Genomic DNA, 13,730 nt, shown 5'->3' with positions numbered 1-13,730 from the left:
AGTGTTCATTCAGACACTCAAGTGGGCCACACCTGGTCACCGAAAGCATCACTGGTCGGTCCAGATGTTACATGTAAAGATTTCTTGTGCCATAGTTGTTTGAGGTCTTTTATCACCTCTATGTTTTTAAGCAAATATTAGTTTTCAAAAAAAACACAATTGAAGAAACTAAAGACAAACAAGAGAAGAGACCAAGAACTAGCCCTAAACCAACAATAACTGAACTGGAAAAAAGTGTGAAATTCTTTGAAAGTACGAATATCATTTGTTAACATTTCCACAGAAAATCAAGGAGGCACTCATAAGTAAATCCATCAGGAAAAAAATTTATCGAAATATTTTTGAATGGTATGAAAACCTTTAGAGATGTAGCTGTACCTGTTAAAGTGGGGAGGAGGGGGTCACCTTGGGTTTACACCAATCAAGCCACAAATGGCAGCTTTTGTCGGCCTACCATTTTCAACTGCATCAAATGTACCAACGTTGAGGTTTGGCTGCCTAATGCTACGACCAACATTCGATCAAATATCAACCATATGCTGTGATAGTGAGGGCCTGGTGCCTGTGGCAGTCTGTAAAATGAGCAGAAGACAACAAAACAGAAGGGAAAGGGCAGAGTGAGCGCAACCTCGACCTGAAACGGGGTGGTATTTAAAAAAACCGGGTTCCTTTTTTCCGTGCCTGTCCGATCCTGACTTCCTGTCAACCCGCCTCTTGCCTAACTGACCCCAGACACTCTGCCTCTTAACAAAGATGCTAAAGGACCAGTATATTAAAATTCTTTTAAACTGAAATAATGCATTTTTTTTTTTTTTAATTCTCAGGAGAGGTTGTTTTTAGACTATATTCAGTATTTCTTCACTTTTGAATATCTCAAACATTTTTTTTTTTACTTTTTTTGACACAATTCCAAATATCAGCAGACCTTTGACTGTACTATTTGTGTGTGTGTGTGTGTGTGTGTGTGTGTGTGTGTGTGTGTATTCCAGGATTGTCATGGCAGCAGTATAATGAATCAGCAGCTGGTCCCAGCGTCCCCCTTGTCTCCTCTCAGCACAGCAGGCATCCCCTCCCCAGCCCAGCTTACCAAAGCCAATGCGCCCGTCCACATCGATGTCGGGGGACACATGTACACGAGTAGCCTGGCCACGCTGACCAAGTACCCCGAATCACGGTATGAAACACAGCAGAACACATATACTACTGCAAAAGGAAGAACCTCCAAATATATCGATATGCTTGAAAAACATAACTATATGATAATTTTCCTTTGTTACTTTGTCATGAAGTTGTTGGTTTTTAAGTACATAGTCAATATATAAAAACATAGGCAATAACAGACATTGCTCTCATGGATTCTGGGTATCACTGAGCGTGTCAGTGGAAGTAGTCAAAAGTGCATTTGACTAAATACAGAGTTCACAAAACACATAATAACACCTTGCTATGTGATTATGAATGAAATTAGTAAAATTTCTTGCCTACATAGATGATGAAAAAACAAGTTTCCCAGTGTATTTTTTATCTTAGCTTTAAAAATATTATTTTACATAAATTATTTCAATAAAAAAGTTCCTCAAAAGTTTTAGATTTTCCAGAAATGGTATAATGAGAGGATTTAATAAATTAAGGAAGAAAAAATTACCAACCAAAAAAAATAATCAAAAACTAGAGGAAGATTTTAAAAATACAGAATTCTTTAACTGAAGCTAACGCCTCATTTCGTTAAAAAAAAGAAAAACAAGAAGTACCTCTGGTGAGCAGCAGCTCTACTCCGAGCTTCTCCCGGATAACCAAACTTCTCTCTAAGAGAGTCCTAATTTTGCCCGCTTGTATCCATGATCTTGTTCTTTCGGTCACTACATACAGCTCGTGACCATAGGTGACAGTGGGAATGTAAAGTGACTGGTGAATTAAGGGCTTTGCTTTCTGGCTCAGCTCCCTCTTCAACATGTCAGACCGGTAAAGAGTCTGCATCACTGCAAACACCACACCTATATGCCTTTTGATCTCCAGCTCCACCTTCCCCCACTCGAGAACAAGACCCCAAGATACTTGAACCCCTTTACTTGGGGCAGGACCTCTTCTCTGACCCGGAGTGGGCATTCCACCCATTTCCAGTTGAACACCGTGGTCTCGGATTTAGAGGTGCTGATTCTCATCCTGGCCACTTCACACTTGGCTGCGAACCATTCCAGTGAGAGGTGGAGATCATGGCCTGATGAAGCCAACAGAACCACATAATCTGAAAAAAGCAGAGACTCGATCCTGTGACCACCAAACCAGATCCCTTCAATGCCCTAACGGCGCCTAAGAATTCTGTCCATAAAAGTTATGAACAGAATCTTTGACAAAGGGCAGTCCTGTCCTTTGTCCAACTGCCACCAGAAACAGTGAGCAAACTCCCATGCCCTCTCAAGGACCCTGCCGAGAGTATAGAGCGGGTCCACAGTTCCACAACTAGAACCACACTGCTCCTCCTGGAGCCGAGGTTCAACGACCCATTGGACCCTCTTCTGCATCACTGAATGATGGAGGCTGAGGAGCGTGATCCCCCTATTGTTGGAGCCCACCCTCCGATCCCCCTTTTTAAAAAAGGGGATCACGACCCTGGTCTGCCAGTCCAGCAGCACTGTCCCTAACATCCACGCAATGTGGCAGAGGCGTGTCAGCCAGGACAGCATCCAGCCCCAGCTCTACAGCACCCAGAGCCTTGAGGAACCATTTGATGCATTGAGGAGGTTCTGTAAAGACTTTCCTTTCAGAAAAGGACATTTTGACCAAATTGTAACTGAATACTGATATGTAGTTTTGTGTGTTTGATGGGGTAGGATTGGTCGTCTGTTCGATGGAACAGAACCCATAGTCCTGGACAGTCTGAAGCAGCACTATTTCATCGATCGAGATGGTCAAATGTTCCGCTACATCCTAAACTTCCTCCGGACCTCCAAACTCCTCATCCCAGATGACTTCAAAGTGAGTGTCTGTCTAGAGCGTTGATCAGGTACTACAACAGTATTTTACAGCAGTGTGATTCAACATCATCAGTCCGTGGAAAAATCTAGATTAGTGTGACCGGCCTTGATCACATTCCCTTGGTTGCCACAGCTCCAAGTGTCTCAGAAAGATGTAAAAATCCACAGTTTTGCATCGGCATGGCATACAGCTCTTGTTGAACTCTCATGGAAATGGCAAAAGGCAAGGAGCCACAATGTTGACCGACTTGGGTGTGTCACATTGTAGGTGATCATCAAACTTAACAGGGCAGCACAGTGGGGCAATGGTTCACACTCCCAGCTCATACCTGAGTCTTCGTCTTCATGGGTTCCTCCCAGGTTCTTGCGTTTCGTCACACAGTCCAAAAACATGCAGAGGTTTAACTGTAGGCTGCAATTTCCAGTTTGACCGCGGATGAACACCGTCTTTCGCCTTGTGACTGGTGATAGACTCAAGCCCCACTGCGGCCATGAGTGCAAGATAAGCAGTTAAGCCAATAAATGATTTAAATGAGATCACGATTGTGTGCACATTTAGTGTGAAACATTTGATTTTCGATATGAACTAGTTTTTATAAATCCCTGCTTGATACATTGCATACAATACTAATGAATATTTGATAACAAAGGCACAAATAAACCCGGCGAGGGGCTCAGTTGGGCGCTTAGTCACAGACCTGTCAGGTTGCCCTTGCTGACCCCTGTGCAATAGAGAAAGCACCTTCAGTGGGACGATGAGAATCAGGTGAAAGAACTTGGCCTGGTCCGATGAATCACAATTTCTTTCACTTGCCTGGAAAGCCAGCAGGGGCAGTATGATTCTTTGGAAAATGTTCTGCTGGTATATGTGGGGTTCTGCAGATCATGTGGATGGTTCATATGATGCTGCCTAAACATTGTCGCCGACTGAGTTACATCCCTTCACAGAAATGGCTGTCTCAAATGGCTTCTTTCAGAAAAAGGAGGCTCGCGTCCCTGTCAAAAACATAGGTCGATTATTTGAATTACTTGAACGATATAAAATTGAAGGTATCATTATATTAGAATTGCAGGTCTGATCCGTAGAAGCACAACCAGAAAACTCAGAGGATCTGCTGCTTCAGTCCTACCTTCAGAAGTCTAGAGTCCATGCCTTGATGAGTCACAGCTGTTTGAGCATTACTGAAGATTTAGAGGAATAAAAATCATTATCATCATAAGCCTAGGTTAAAACTGGCACAGTCCGCATCTAAACACTGAGGATAACACACCATGATTAAATCAAAGTTCGACTCACCTAGCGCAGCAGCAGGGAGACATGAAAGCTGCTTTACATCTGGCTGTTTGTTGTTGTTGCATCCTGTGTGCACATCCAGATTTTCAACATTTCCTCCACACTGTCTTTTCAAAACAAAGTGGTGAGCACAGGATAAAAGTCAGATTTTTTTTTTATCCTAAACAATTGTTTCCTGCTAAAATTTCGAGGATTTCTGGAATATTAGCCTCCTTTCAGTGATTACTAATAATTATTCAGCATATTGTACATCCTTAGCTGCATCTTAGTATTTATCAAAGCCAATAGAACTTTTTTTTATTTATTTATTTTTCTCCTTCCGGGTGTTCTCCTCAGGGGTTACCACAGAGAATCATCTGCCTCCCAGCCAATCGCTCTCATTAATTCTCCTAACTGTTGTCTATTGTGTGTTGCTGTATTTTCATATGCTATGCTTTTGTGTCTTTGACCCTCTGTGCACGTTCCTTGTCTGGTTTGTGTGTGTGTGTGTATGTAGGAGTACTCCCTGCTATGTGAAGAGGCTTCTTTTTTCCAGCTGGCGCCACTGCAAGCTGAACTTCACTGTTGGAAGACCAAGCGTGAACACGCTCGCACTCATCAAGCCTGGGACTGCATCGTGGTGCACGTGGCCCCCGAGCTGGGCGAGAGGATCAGTGTGAGCGGGCATCGGGCCGCGATCGGGGAGGCGTTTCCCGAGGTCAGAGATGTCATGGGTGATTCACTAAACACTAGCTGGAAACAAGACTCAACACACGTGGTTCGCTTCCCGCTCAACGGCTACTGCCCCCTAAACTCTGTCCAGGTACGGGTGTAATTTCTTTTTTTTTTCCAAATCACACAGCCGCCTGAAGCCTTCCAGCTCAGGGTTTCTTTTTAGTGCATAGTGTAATGGGATTTTTCACACATCCCTATAAGTAACTTCAACAGGAAGGCAAACACTCCAGGGTTAGATTCAGCTGAACTACACAAGATGTGAAAGCCCCTTACAAAACAGCCTTTTTTTTTCCCCAGTACTGACTAGCAAACAAAAGCGCAACACAGCAGTGCTCTCTGAACTTATTCGCAGTCATACCTTCCCTCCCTATTATTGCGTTTTGTAGCAGCAATAGGATTTAAATCTCTTTGAAGAGCCTCTCAAAAGACAAGAGATTATCCATGAACACAACACCTCTGTCTTACACTTCTTGACGGTAATAAGGGCTGGCAAATAATTCTGTGCAAAGTAGCTACCTTCTAACTTTTAAAAATGCATGACTTGTTCTGAACATCTGCTGGCCGATGGCTGCAGGACCACTGCAGGTGATAGAAGTTCGTTCAGTCAAGACATTTAATGATGAAGGAGGGTTTTGAGGGTTGGTTTGGTGGAAGTTTTGAGAAGCTGTTATCACCAGGCAAGTCGGCCCTTCTATTAAATGATGTGCTATGATTTTTTTTAAAAACAAGTCCAATAGGGAGCCAGCTGACATGAGGGTTGTTGATGACGGTTATCCAAAGCACTCGGAGCAACATCTACAGTTGTGTTCAAAATAATAGCAGTGATTTTTAAAATGTGAGTAAAGCTCAAAATCCTTATATTGGGGAAATTGCACATTATATTTGACATCCTTAAATAAGGGCCACCTATTTCTTCTTATTATGAATAATGATTGAACTCCACACTGCTCTTATGTTGAACATGCCCCTTTCACTTAATTATTAAATGGCATAGAGTCAGGAGCATTCATAACACAAATGTTGGGTCTGCTCGTTTCTCTGACTCTACTACACGTACTGGTAAATTATTTGCCATGTAATAATATGATTTATACCAAAAACAGTGATTGATATGGTTAGTCATGCTGGACTGCTATTATTTTGAACACAACCGTATCTTCATCTGCTACATTACACAGTATAATCCAATCCGATGTTGTTGTACTCTTTCCCCCTTGTATTTTCGACCATCACCATTGGTGCCCATTGCAATTGCTGAGAAAGAACTGCACACTCAGACTAAATATCATGAAAATTGTTTTTGTCAAGAATATGTTCAGAGAATGAACAATAAAGAGGGGCTTAGAAGAGTGGGACAGAGAACCCTTGACCACAACATCAGGAGAGGGCGAGCATCACTCATTGGTTGTGCCATTGGGGGAGAAAAGAAAGAACTCGCTTTCAGCATGGGAAAGATCAGTGGAAAATGATCCAGTGATCAATGAGCTTCAATTAGAAGCACATTTCCCAACCAAGCAGGAGCAGCAAGCCTAACCTCACCTCTGGACACACAGTCTCTTACTAACTGACCTGTGTGGCAGTAAGATTATTTTTATATTATATGTATATATATATATATATATATATATATATATATTATATTATATTATATTCACCATGAATTTCTATAGGCTGTGTAATGTATTCCAAGTATTATATGTGTGTAACGGAATCATACTTACTCAATGGACAATAAACTGCAGAGAAGAGTCACAAAGGGAGGAAGACAGTACTTTGCCACACCTGAAGGGGGGTATGTGAGCGGACAAGTGCTGGTTGCTGCTTAAATGATCAAAGCATCCCCAACTGGCTTTGAACGACTCTTCTGATGCAGCTTTCTGCTGCACTTATCCTTGTAAATTTTTTGTGCCTTCACACGCTGATGCCCGTGGTCACGGTATTGCACTCCTTTCCAGAGCATACCTCCACCTCTCAAGATTTCCCTCAACCTGTTCCTGCTCTCACTACAGATCACAATTTCATCATCGAACATAATGGTCCATGGAGATTCCTGTCTAACCTCATCTGTCTAACCTCAAGGGGCTCAGAGCTGATCCCTGATGAAGCCCCACCTCCAATTTGAACATCTGTACACTTACAGCACCTCACCACTGTCTCACAGCTACCATACATGTCCTGCACCACTCCAAATACTTCGCTGCCACTCCAGACTTTATCATACAATACCAGTTTGTGTCTCAGCACCCTGTCATACGCCTTTTCTCGGTCTACAAAAGCACAATGCAGCTCCTTCAGATCTTCTCTGTACTTCTCTATTAACATTCTCAAAGCTAATACTGCATCTGTAGTACTATTACTAACGCTACTCTAAACATCCACCTTCTACTTAAAAATGGGCACCATCACAGTTCTCTATTCCTCAGGCATCTTCTCACTCTCTAAGATCCTGTTGAAAAATCTATCCAGAAGCTCAACACTGTCTCCTAGACACTTCCATACCTCCACAGGTATATCATCAGGATTGCCGTTCCACTCTGAATATTCTTCAATGCCTTTTCCACTTCACTTTTACAACTCTAAGCTACTTTGTTAGTAACTTCTTCTACGCTTCCCTCCCTTTCATTTTCCTAAACCAGCTCTTCAAAGTACTCTTTCCATCTTCCCATCACTCTTCTTGCATCTGTCAATACATTTCTCTCTCTATCCTTAATCAATCAGACCTGCTGTACATCTTTTCCATCTCTATTTCTCTGTTTTGCCAACCTGTATTGATCACTCTCGCTCCTTACTGTCCAACCAAGCATGCAAGTCATCGGACACCCTTTGTTCTGCCTTTGCTCCCTCTCTTTATCTTACGCTGTATCTCCTTGTACTCCTGACTGTTCTCTTCTGTCCCCTCAGTGTCCCACTTCTTTGCTAACTGCTTTCTCTGTATCTACTACTGCACTTCCTCATTCCACCACCAAGTGGTAACTGCCCACACAATCAAACAAACCCCAACCTCTCCACAATGGCCAAGACCAGAGAGCTGTGTAAGGACATCAGAGATAAAATTTGAAACCTGCAGAAGGCTGGGATAGGAATAGGCAAGCAGCTTGTGAGAAGGCAACAACTGTTGGCACAATTATTGGAAAATGGAAGAAGTTCAAGATGATGGTCAATCTCCCGTGGTCTGGGTCTCTATGCAAGATCTCACCTCGCATGGCATCAATGATCATGAGGAAGGTGAGGGATCAACCCAGAACTACATGGTTGGACCTGGTCAATGACCTGAAGAGTGCTGGAGCCACAGTCTCAAAGAAAACACACTATGCCATTATGGATTAAAATCCTGCAGCACATGCAAGATCCCCCTGCTCAAGTCAGCACATGTCCAGGCCCATTTGAAGTTTGCCAACGACCATCTGGATGAGCCAGAAGAGGAATGGAAGAGGGTCATCTGGTCTGATGAGAAAAAAATAGAGGTTTTTGGTCTAAACTCCACTTGCCGTGTTTGGAGGAAGAAGAAGGAGGAGTACAACCCCAAGACCACAATCACAACCATGAAGCATGAAGGTGGAAACATCATACTTTGGGGATGCTTTTCTGCAAAGGGGTAAGGAAGACTGCACTGTATTGAGGGGCAGATGGATGGGGCCATGTATCACAAGATCTTGGCCAACAACCTCTTTCCCTCAGTAAGAGCCTTAAGGATGGCTCATGGCTGGGTGGGTCTTCCAGCATGACAACACCCCGAAACACACAGCCGGGGCAACTAAGGAGTGGCTTCGTAAGAAGCATGTCAAGGTCCTGAAGTGGCCTAGCCAGTCTCCAGGAAACATCTGGTATTTGTAATCAAAGATAACGAAGGTTTCTGTACCAATATATGAAGTTAATTTATCCTTTATTATTCCCCGTGGGGAAATTCATTCTCTGAAATTAACCCATCATGGATAAACAATGAGCAGTAGGCATGCCGTCCACCACGCCAGCGGAGCAGTTCGGCTCTTGCTCAACAACACTCAGACACACTAGGAGGAGGTGGGAATCGAACCAGGAATGTTCAGTTCCAACTTGGGGGCGCCATGCAGCCCCAAAGTTCTGTTTTTCTGATGTATCGAATACTTATGTCATGCAATAAAAAGCAAATAATTACTTCAAATTCATACAATGTGTTTTTCTGGACTTTTGTTTTAGATTCTGTCACTCACAGTTGAAGAGTACCTATGATAAAAAATTACGGACCTCTTCATGCTTTGCATGTGGGAAAAGCTGAAAAATCAGCAGTGTATAAATTATTTATTCTCCCCACTGTATACAAGATGTAGTCTACCTGTGTCCTCCTGTCTCCACTCATAGAAGTTACTCTATGTTCCTGTCTCTCCTGCAAAAATAATATTGACTACAGCCACTTCTGTCCTTTTTGTTAAGAAATCACCATCAGGATACCAAACATGGCCATCACTTCTTTATCATCTCTATTGCCTGCACAAATTACCATATGCTCATCTCTGGGGATATGCTGCATTACTTCATCCAACTCATTCCAGAATTACTTCTCTAACTCACAACCCGGCTGCGGGGCATAGCCACTAACAACATTGAGCACCTCCAATTTCTAACATTCTTTAGAAACTTTAGAACATTCCTCACAAACTCAACCCTCAAGATAACTCCTACTCCATTTTTCTTCCTGTCAGTTCCATGCTAGTACAACATAAAACCGTCTCCTAAGCTTCTAGCCTTACTACTTTTCCACCTGGTCTCCTGGACACACAGTATATCCACCTTCCCTCCTTGCATCATGTCAACCAACTCTCCAAATTTTCCTATTATTGTCCCAATACTCAAACTCTTTACTCTGTCCCAGACTCTTGCCTTTCCTCTTCTCAATGTGCTTTCGGGCACGCCTTCCTCCTCTCCTTCTCTGACCCACAGTAGCCCAATTACCGTTAGTTGTTCACCCGGGCCTCTACCAATCCAATGAGATTCTTAGGCCCAATTTGCAATTTGGTTTTGGTACAAGTTTTACCCCAGTTGCGCTTCCCGATGCAACCCTCTGCATTTCTCAGGGCTTGGGACAAGCTCAGGGAAGCAACTAATAGATAAACCAAGGGTTCAAACTGCCAATATGCGTGCAGCATATTGTCTGGTGGTATTGAATAGGAAATAAGATCCTTAAATTGTAAATCTGACTCAAACTGCAGAGCGCTGCTCCTGAATGCTTTGGACGTGTCCCCACTGTTTTTACATTATTTATTCATTATCATCTACTGCTTAACCAGGTAGGGTAAACCCTGGACCAGTCACCAGTCGAAACAGGGCCACATACAGAGAAACAACCATTCACTCTCATTCACAGATCCGGGCAATTTTCCAATTAACCTCCTGCATGCTTTTTGACTGTGGGAGGAACCTGGAGGAAACCATGGTGGACACGGGGAGAACATGCAAACTTCACACATGAAAGGCCCCCCCCTGGGAATCTTGCCGTGAGCGAGAAGCACTAACCACTGCACCGCGATGATGTTTGTTTTGGTTGTTTTTTTTTAAATATTGTTTTTATCTGGTTGTAGCTGCTTACAATTTACCCTCTTAGAGACACCTGCCAGATTCAAAATAATCAGATCCTTCGCAATACCAATCAATGTTTGCTGCCTCTGAAAAGTACACTCCCTGAATGTGACTTTGAAAGGCCTTAAGTTTTACAGAAATAGCTAACGGGTCCAGTGAATTTTCCACATCAGTTTATCTTAATCTGCTATCATGTGTGCGTGTGTGTGTGTGTGTTCTCTCAGGTGTTGGAGCGGCTGCATGATCGAGGATATGGCATCACAGGTTCGTGCGGCGGCGGCACGGACTCCTCTCAATTTAGTGAATATGTTCTACGGCGGGAGGGCCAGAGCAACAGGCAAACCCTTGCCCTCCGAAAAGTCAAACGTGAACTGCCAGAGTGAAACTCGCACCTTTGTGAATCCTTTTTCTGAAGTCTAAGGTCAAGGAAATTGGTTCTGACGAGAACGCATGGAATCTACTTCATATCTATTTCAAAGTTCACAGTTCCATTTGGACGAATGCTATTTGTAGAGAAGTGAGCAAGAGGTGTGAAAATTGTGCTTTATATTTGTGAAAAAACTGATCAACATTTTTGTTGTCATCTCAGGTAGTCAGACGTATTTTGGGGGCAAGGATACTGCATTGGCAATGCAGCTCTGATATTCGCCGCTTGCTGCAAACACACAACGATCACTTTGGCTTATGGTGTGTTTGGAATATTTGGGAGTGAGGGGGCAACACAAGCTGTGAATACACCATCACAACAATGCGTTAAAACTGCGATGTGTTAGGAAATGGTTGCTATTTTATACAACTAAATAGCTGTAGACTGTTAATGAAAGCAATTCACTTTTATTATTTTCTTTTTTTTCACTTAAAAGTTGGATTATCAATCTTTCAAGACATTCTTGATCCATTTAGGGAAAAGTGCTGTTAGGGCATCATGTTCTGTCTTCTTCCATGCCAGTAAAGATGTATGGCGAATGCCAATAAATCCATGGCTCGCTGCTCAGGCGATTTACTGGCATGTCAGAACCAAACAGGTTATTCCTGAGACAGCCCCATGCCAATTTCACATTCTGTTTATGTTCCCGCAGTGTTCTTATTTTTGGAGTGGGGTAGTGTGCTTTAGTAAACACCACACACAACAAAGGAAGCCTCTTAGATGTGAGGTGAAATGTCTCCGAGAATATAGACCAAGTCCAGTTTCCATAACAATGAACCACAACCTGGATGACTAAGAACCTTCACAAGGCTTGAATAAACTTAAAAAAAAAATGCTATAGTTTCATAAAAATAAAATTAATTGCAGACAATATTATTGTTCAACATTATTTTTGGTGAGGAGGGGTTCCAAAATCCCAGTTATCCATGAGCTGGAAGTTGTTGTGTCATTCTGGTAAATGAATACTCGAAATGTCAAGGCAACTCATTTTAATGTTCAAAAAATGTCATTTCAAAATTATGTTAATTTGGATGTTAAATGTTTGGAGCCAAACCAGCAACCTAAAACATGTCACCAACAAAAATGGCAACAAAAGTTTTTGGTCATTCAGCAAGCAAATCTACTTTTACAATCATGACAAATTTCATGGTTGCTTTAGCCTCATGTCACTATATTGAAATCAAAATGCGAGCATAAATGTTTGAGCACAAATTTTTGAGCTGCATCAAATTACTTAATGTGTAGTAAGGCCTCAAAAAGGCCACTGCATCAAATTCTATGCTTAGAACAACCCTTTATTTTAGTTGATACTAGTTGATCTCTGGGATCTCCCAGACATACACAGCAATCCCTTGATATCTGTTTTAACCACTGTAGAAGAATAACCTCTGGTTCCTTCATCTAAATACAAATATCAGCACCCCTGCCTTGCTCATGTTAATCACTTAAAATCAAACTTGTGTTTTTCACAACTTCAGAGCTTCAATAGTAGAACCCGCAGATCCGGGGAGGCGCTCAAGCAAGACTGTGATGAAATGATAACCTGCCACGTCTGATGGCTCTGCGTAGCAAACTGTTCGTACGTTGTACACAATCATTTTTCAGATGCTGCTGGTTATAAAATCCTGTAAATACTGTAGAAATAGTGTATACTCTCATTTCAGCTCTGTGTGTACATATTAAATCGCCTTGTTTGCATTTACCACAACTGTTTTGTTGTTAACGGCAACCCATCACTTACTCTTGCCAAATCAGCCATGTTTCCACTTAATTTAAGTAAACCCTCTGACGAAAGGTCAATTTATCTAGTGTGGGTGTGTGTGTTCTCTGCACTGAGGGAAAACCATTCACAAGTTTTTTAAAGTAGCTGGAAACACAGCAGAGCAAGCGCTCAGTATATTTACGTTTTTTTCCTTTGTCTTGTGAAATATAGAGCTGAGTAAATGACAAAAAGATCCGAAGCCTTTTTTTCCCCCAACAGCGAGACATAAAACTTTTTTTTTTAAGTTATTTGTAATAAAGGTGGAAACCTGCATAATTTTGCTGAAGCATCATGTTTGAGTGCCGTTTCATACTGTATTAATGCAATTGTAACTTGAGACTCCTATCGGTCATGCCATTTTAAAACTATAAAGTTCTAGGTTTCTCCTAATGACCAGAGATATTGATCAAGAGATGGCTATTTAAAGCATGGATTCTGACAAAAGGTTTATAAGAATATACTAATATAAAGAAAAATACTAGATCCAAAAATAATATGGGGTAACAGGTAACATCCTGAATATTGAGAAACAAGACCAAAAAATTGTTCATGTGGAAAAATTGTTCAAATACGTGGAATAGCAAGGCCAAAAATGTAAATTTCATTGCAAAACAGGAAATTGCTTAAAAAACAAACAAAAAAAAACACATATTAAAAAAAAACAAAAACAAAACACTCCATTGTGCTGAAATTATATTTCGGTTATCATCAGCATGATGAGTAAAGATGACAAGTGTGTTTAGCCATCAGCAGTATAAATTATCTAACATATCCTGCTGATGTTCAACAGCATAACAAATTATGACCTAGAGAAAGAGGAATCACTGGAAGATGTAAACTAATTTTCTTTTTCAACGTTTTAATTATCCACTGAATGTTGTGTGGAAACCAGGAAAAAAAATCTGCAAGCAGGAGAAAATGCACTTGTTTATTACAAGGGTCAAAGCAGATGAAAGGGAAAAACTCAACCTAACCCAAATTACTATACTGACTACCCCATTTACT

The 13,730-nt window shown here is 41.8% G+C and overlaps 1 protein-coding gene across 1 annotated transcript; it reads left to right on the top strand.

Moving 5' to 3' along the window:
* The first annotated feature begins 986 nt into the window (after positions 1–986).
* On the top strand, positions 987–12,960 carry LOC147237274 (BTB/POZ domain-containing protein KCTD1-like). The gene is made up of 4 exons (XM_086146328.1): positions 987–1,174; positions 2,832–2,976; positions 4,766–5,071; positions 10,761–12,960. The coding sequence occupies exons 1-4, from the start codon at positions 1,011–1,013 to the stop codon at positions 10,917–10,919; spliced, it is 774 nt and encodes a 257-aa protein (XP_086002454.1). The 5' UTR covers positions 987–1,010; the 3' UTR covers positions 10,920–12,960.
* Positions 12,961–13,730: the final 770 nt, after the last annotated feature.

This window comes from Fistularia commersonii, chromosome 1 (genome assembly GCF_037954325.1).
Source record: "Fistularia commersonii isolate RoL2024-O1a breed Wild chromosome 1, RoL_Fcom_v1.0, whole genome shotgun sequence".
NCBI classification, from domain to species: domain Eukaryota; kingdom Metazoa; phylum Chordata; class Actinopteri; order Syngnathiformes; family Fistulariidae; genus Fistularia; species Fistularia commersonii.
This window is presented reverse-complemented; position numbering and strand designations above follow the sequence as displayed.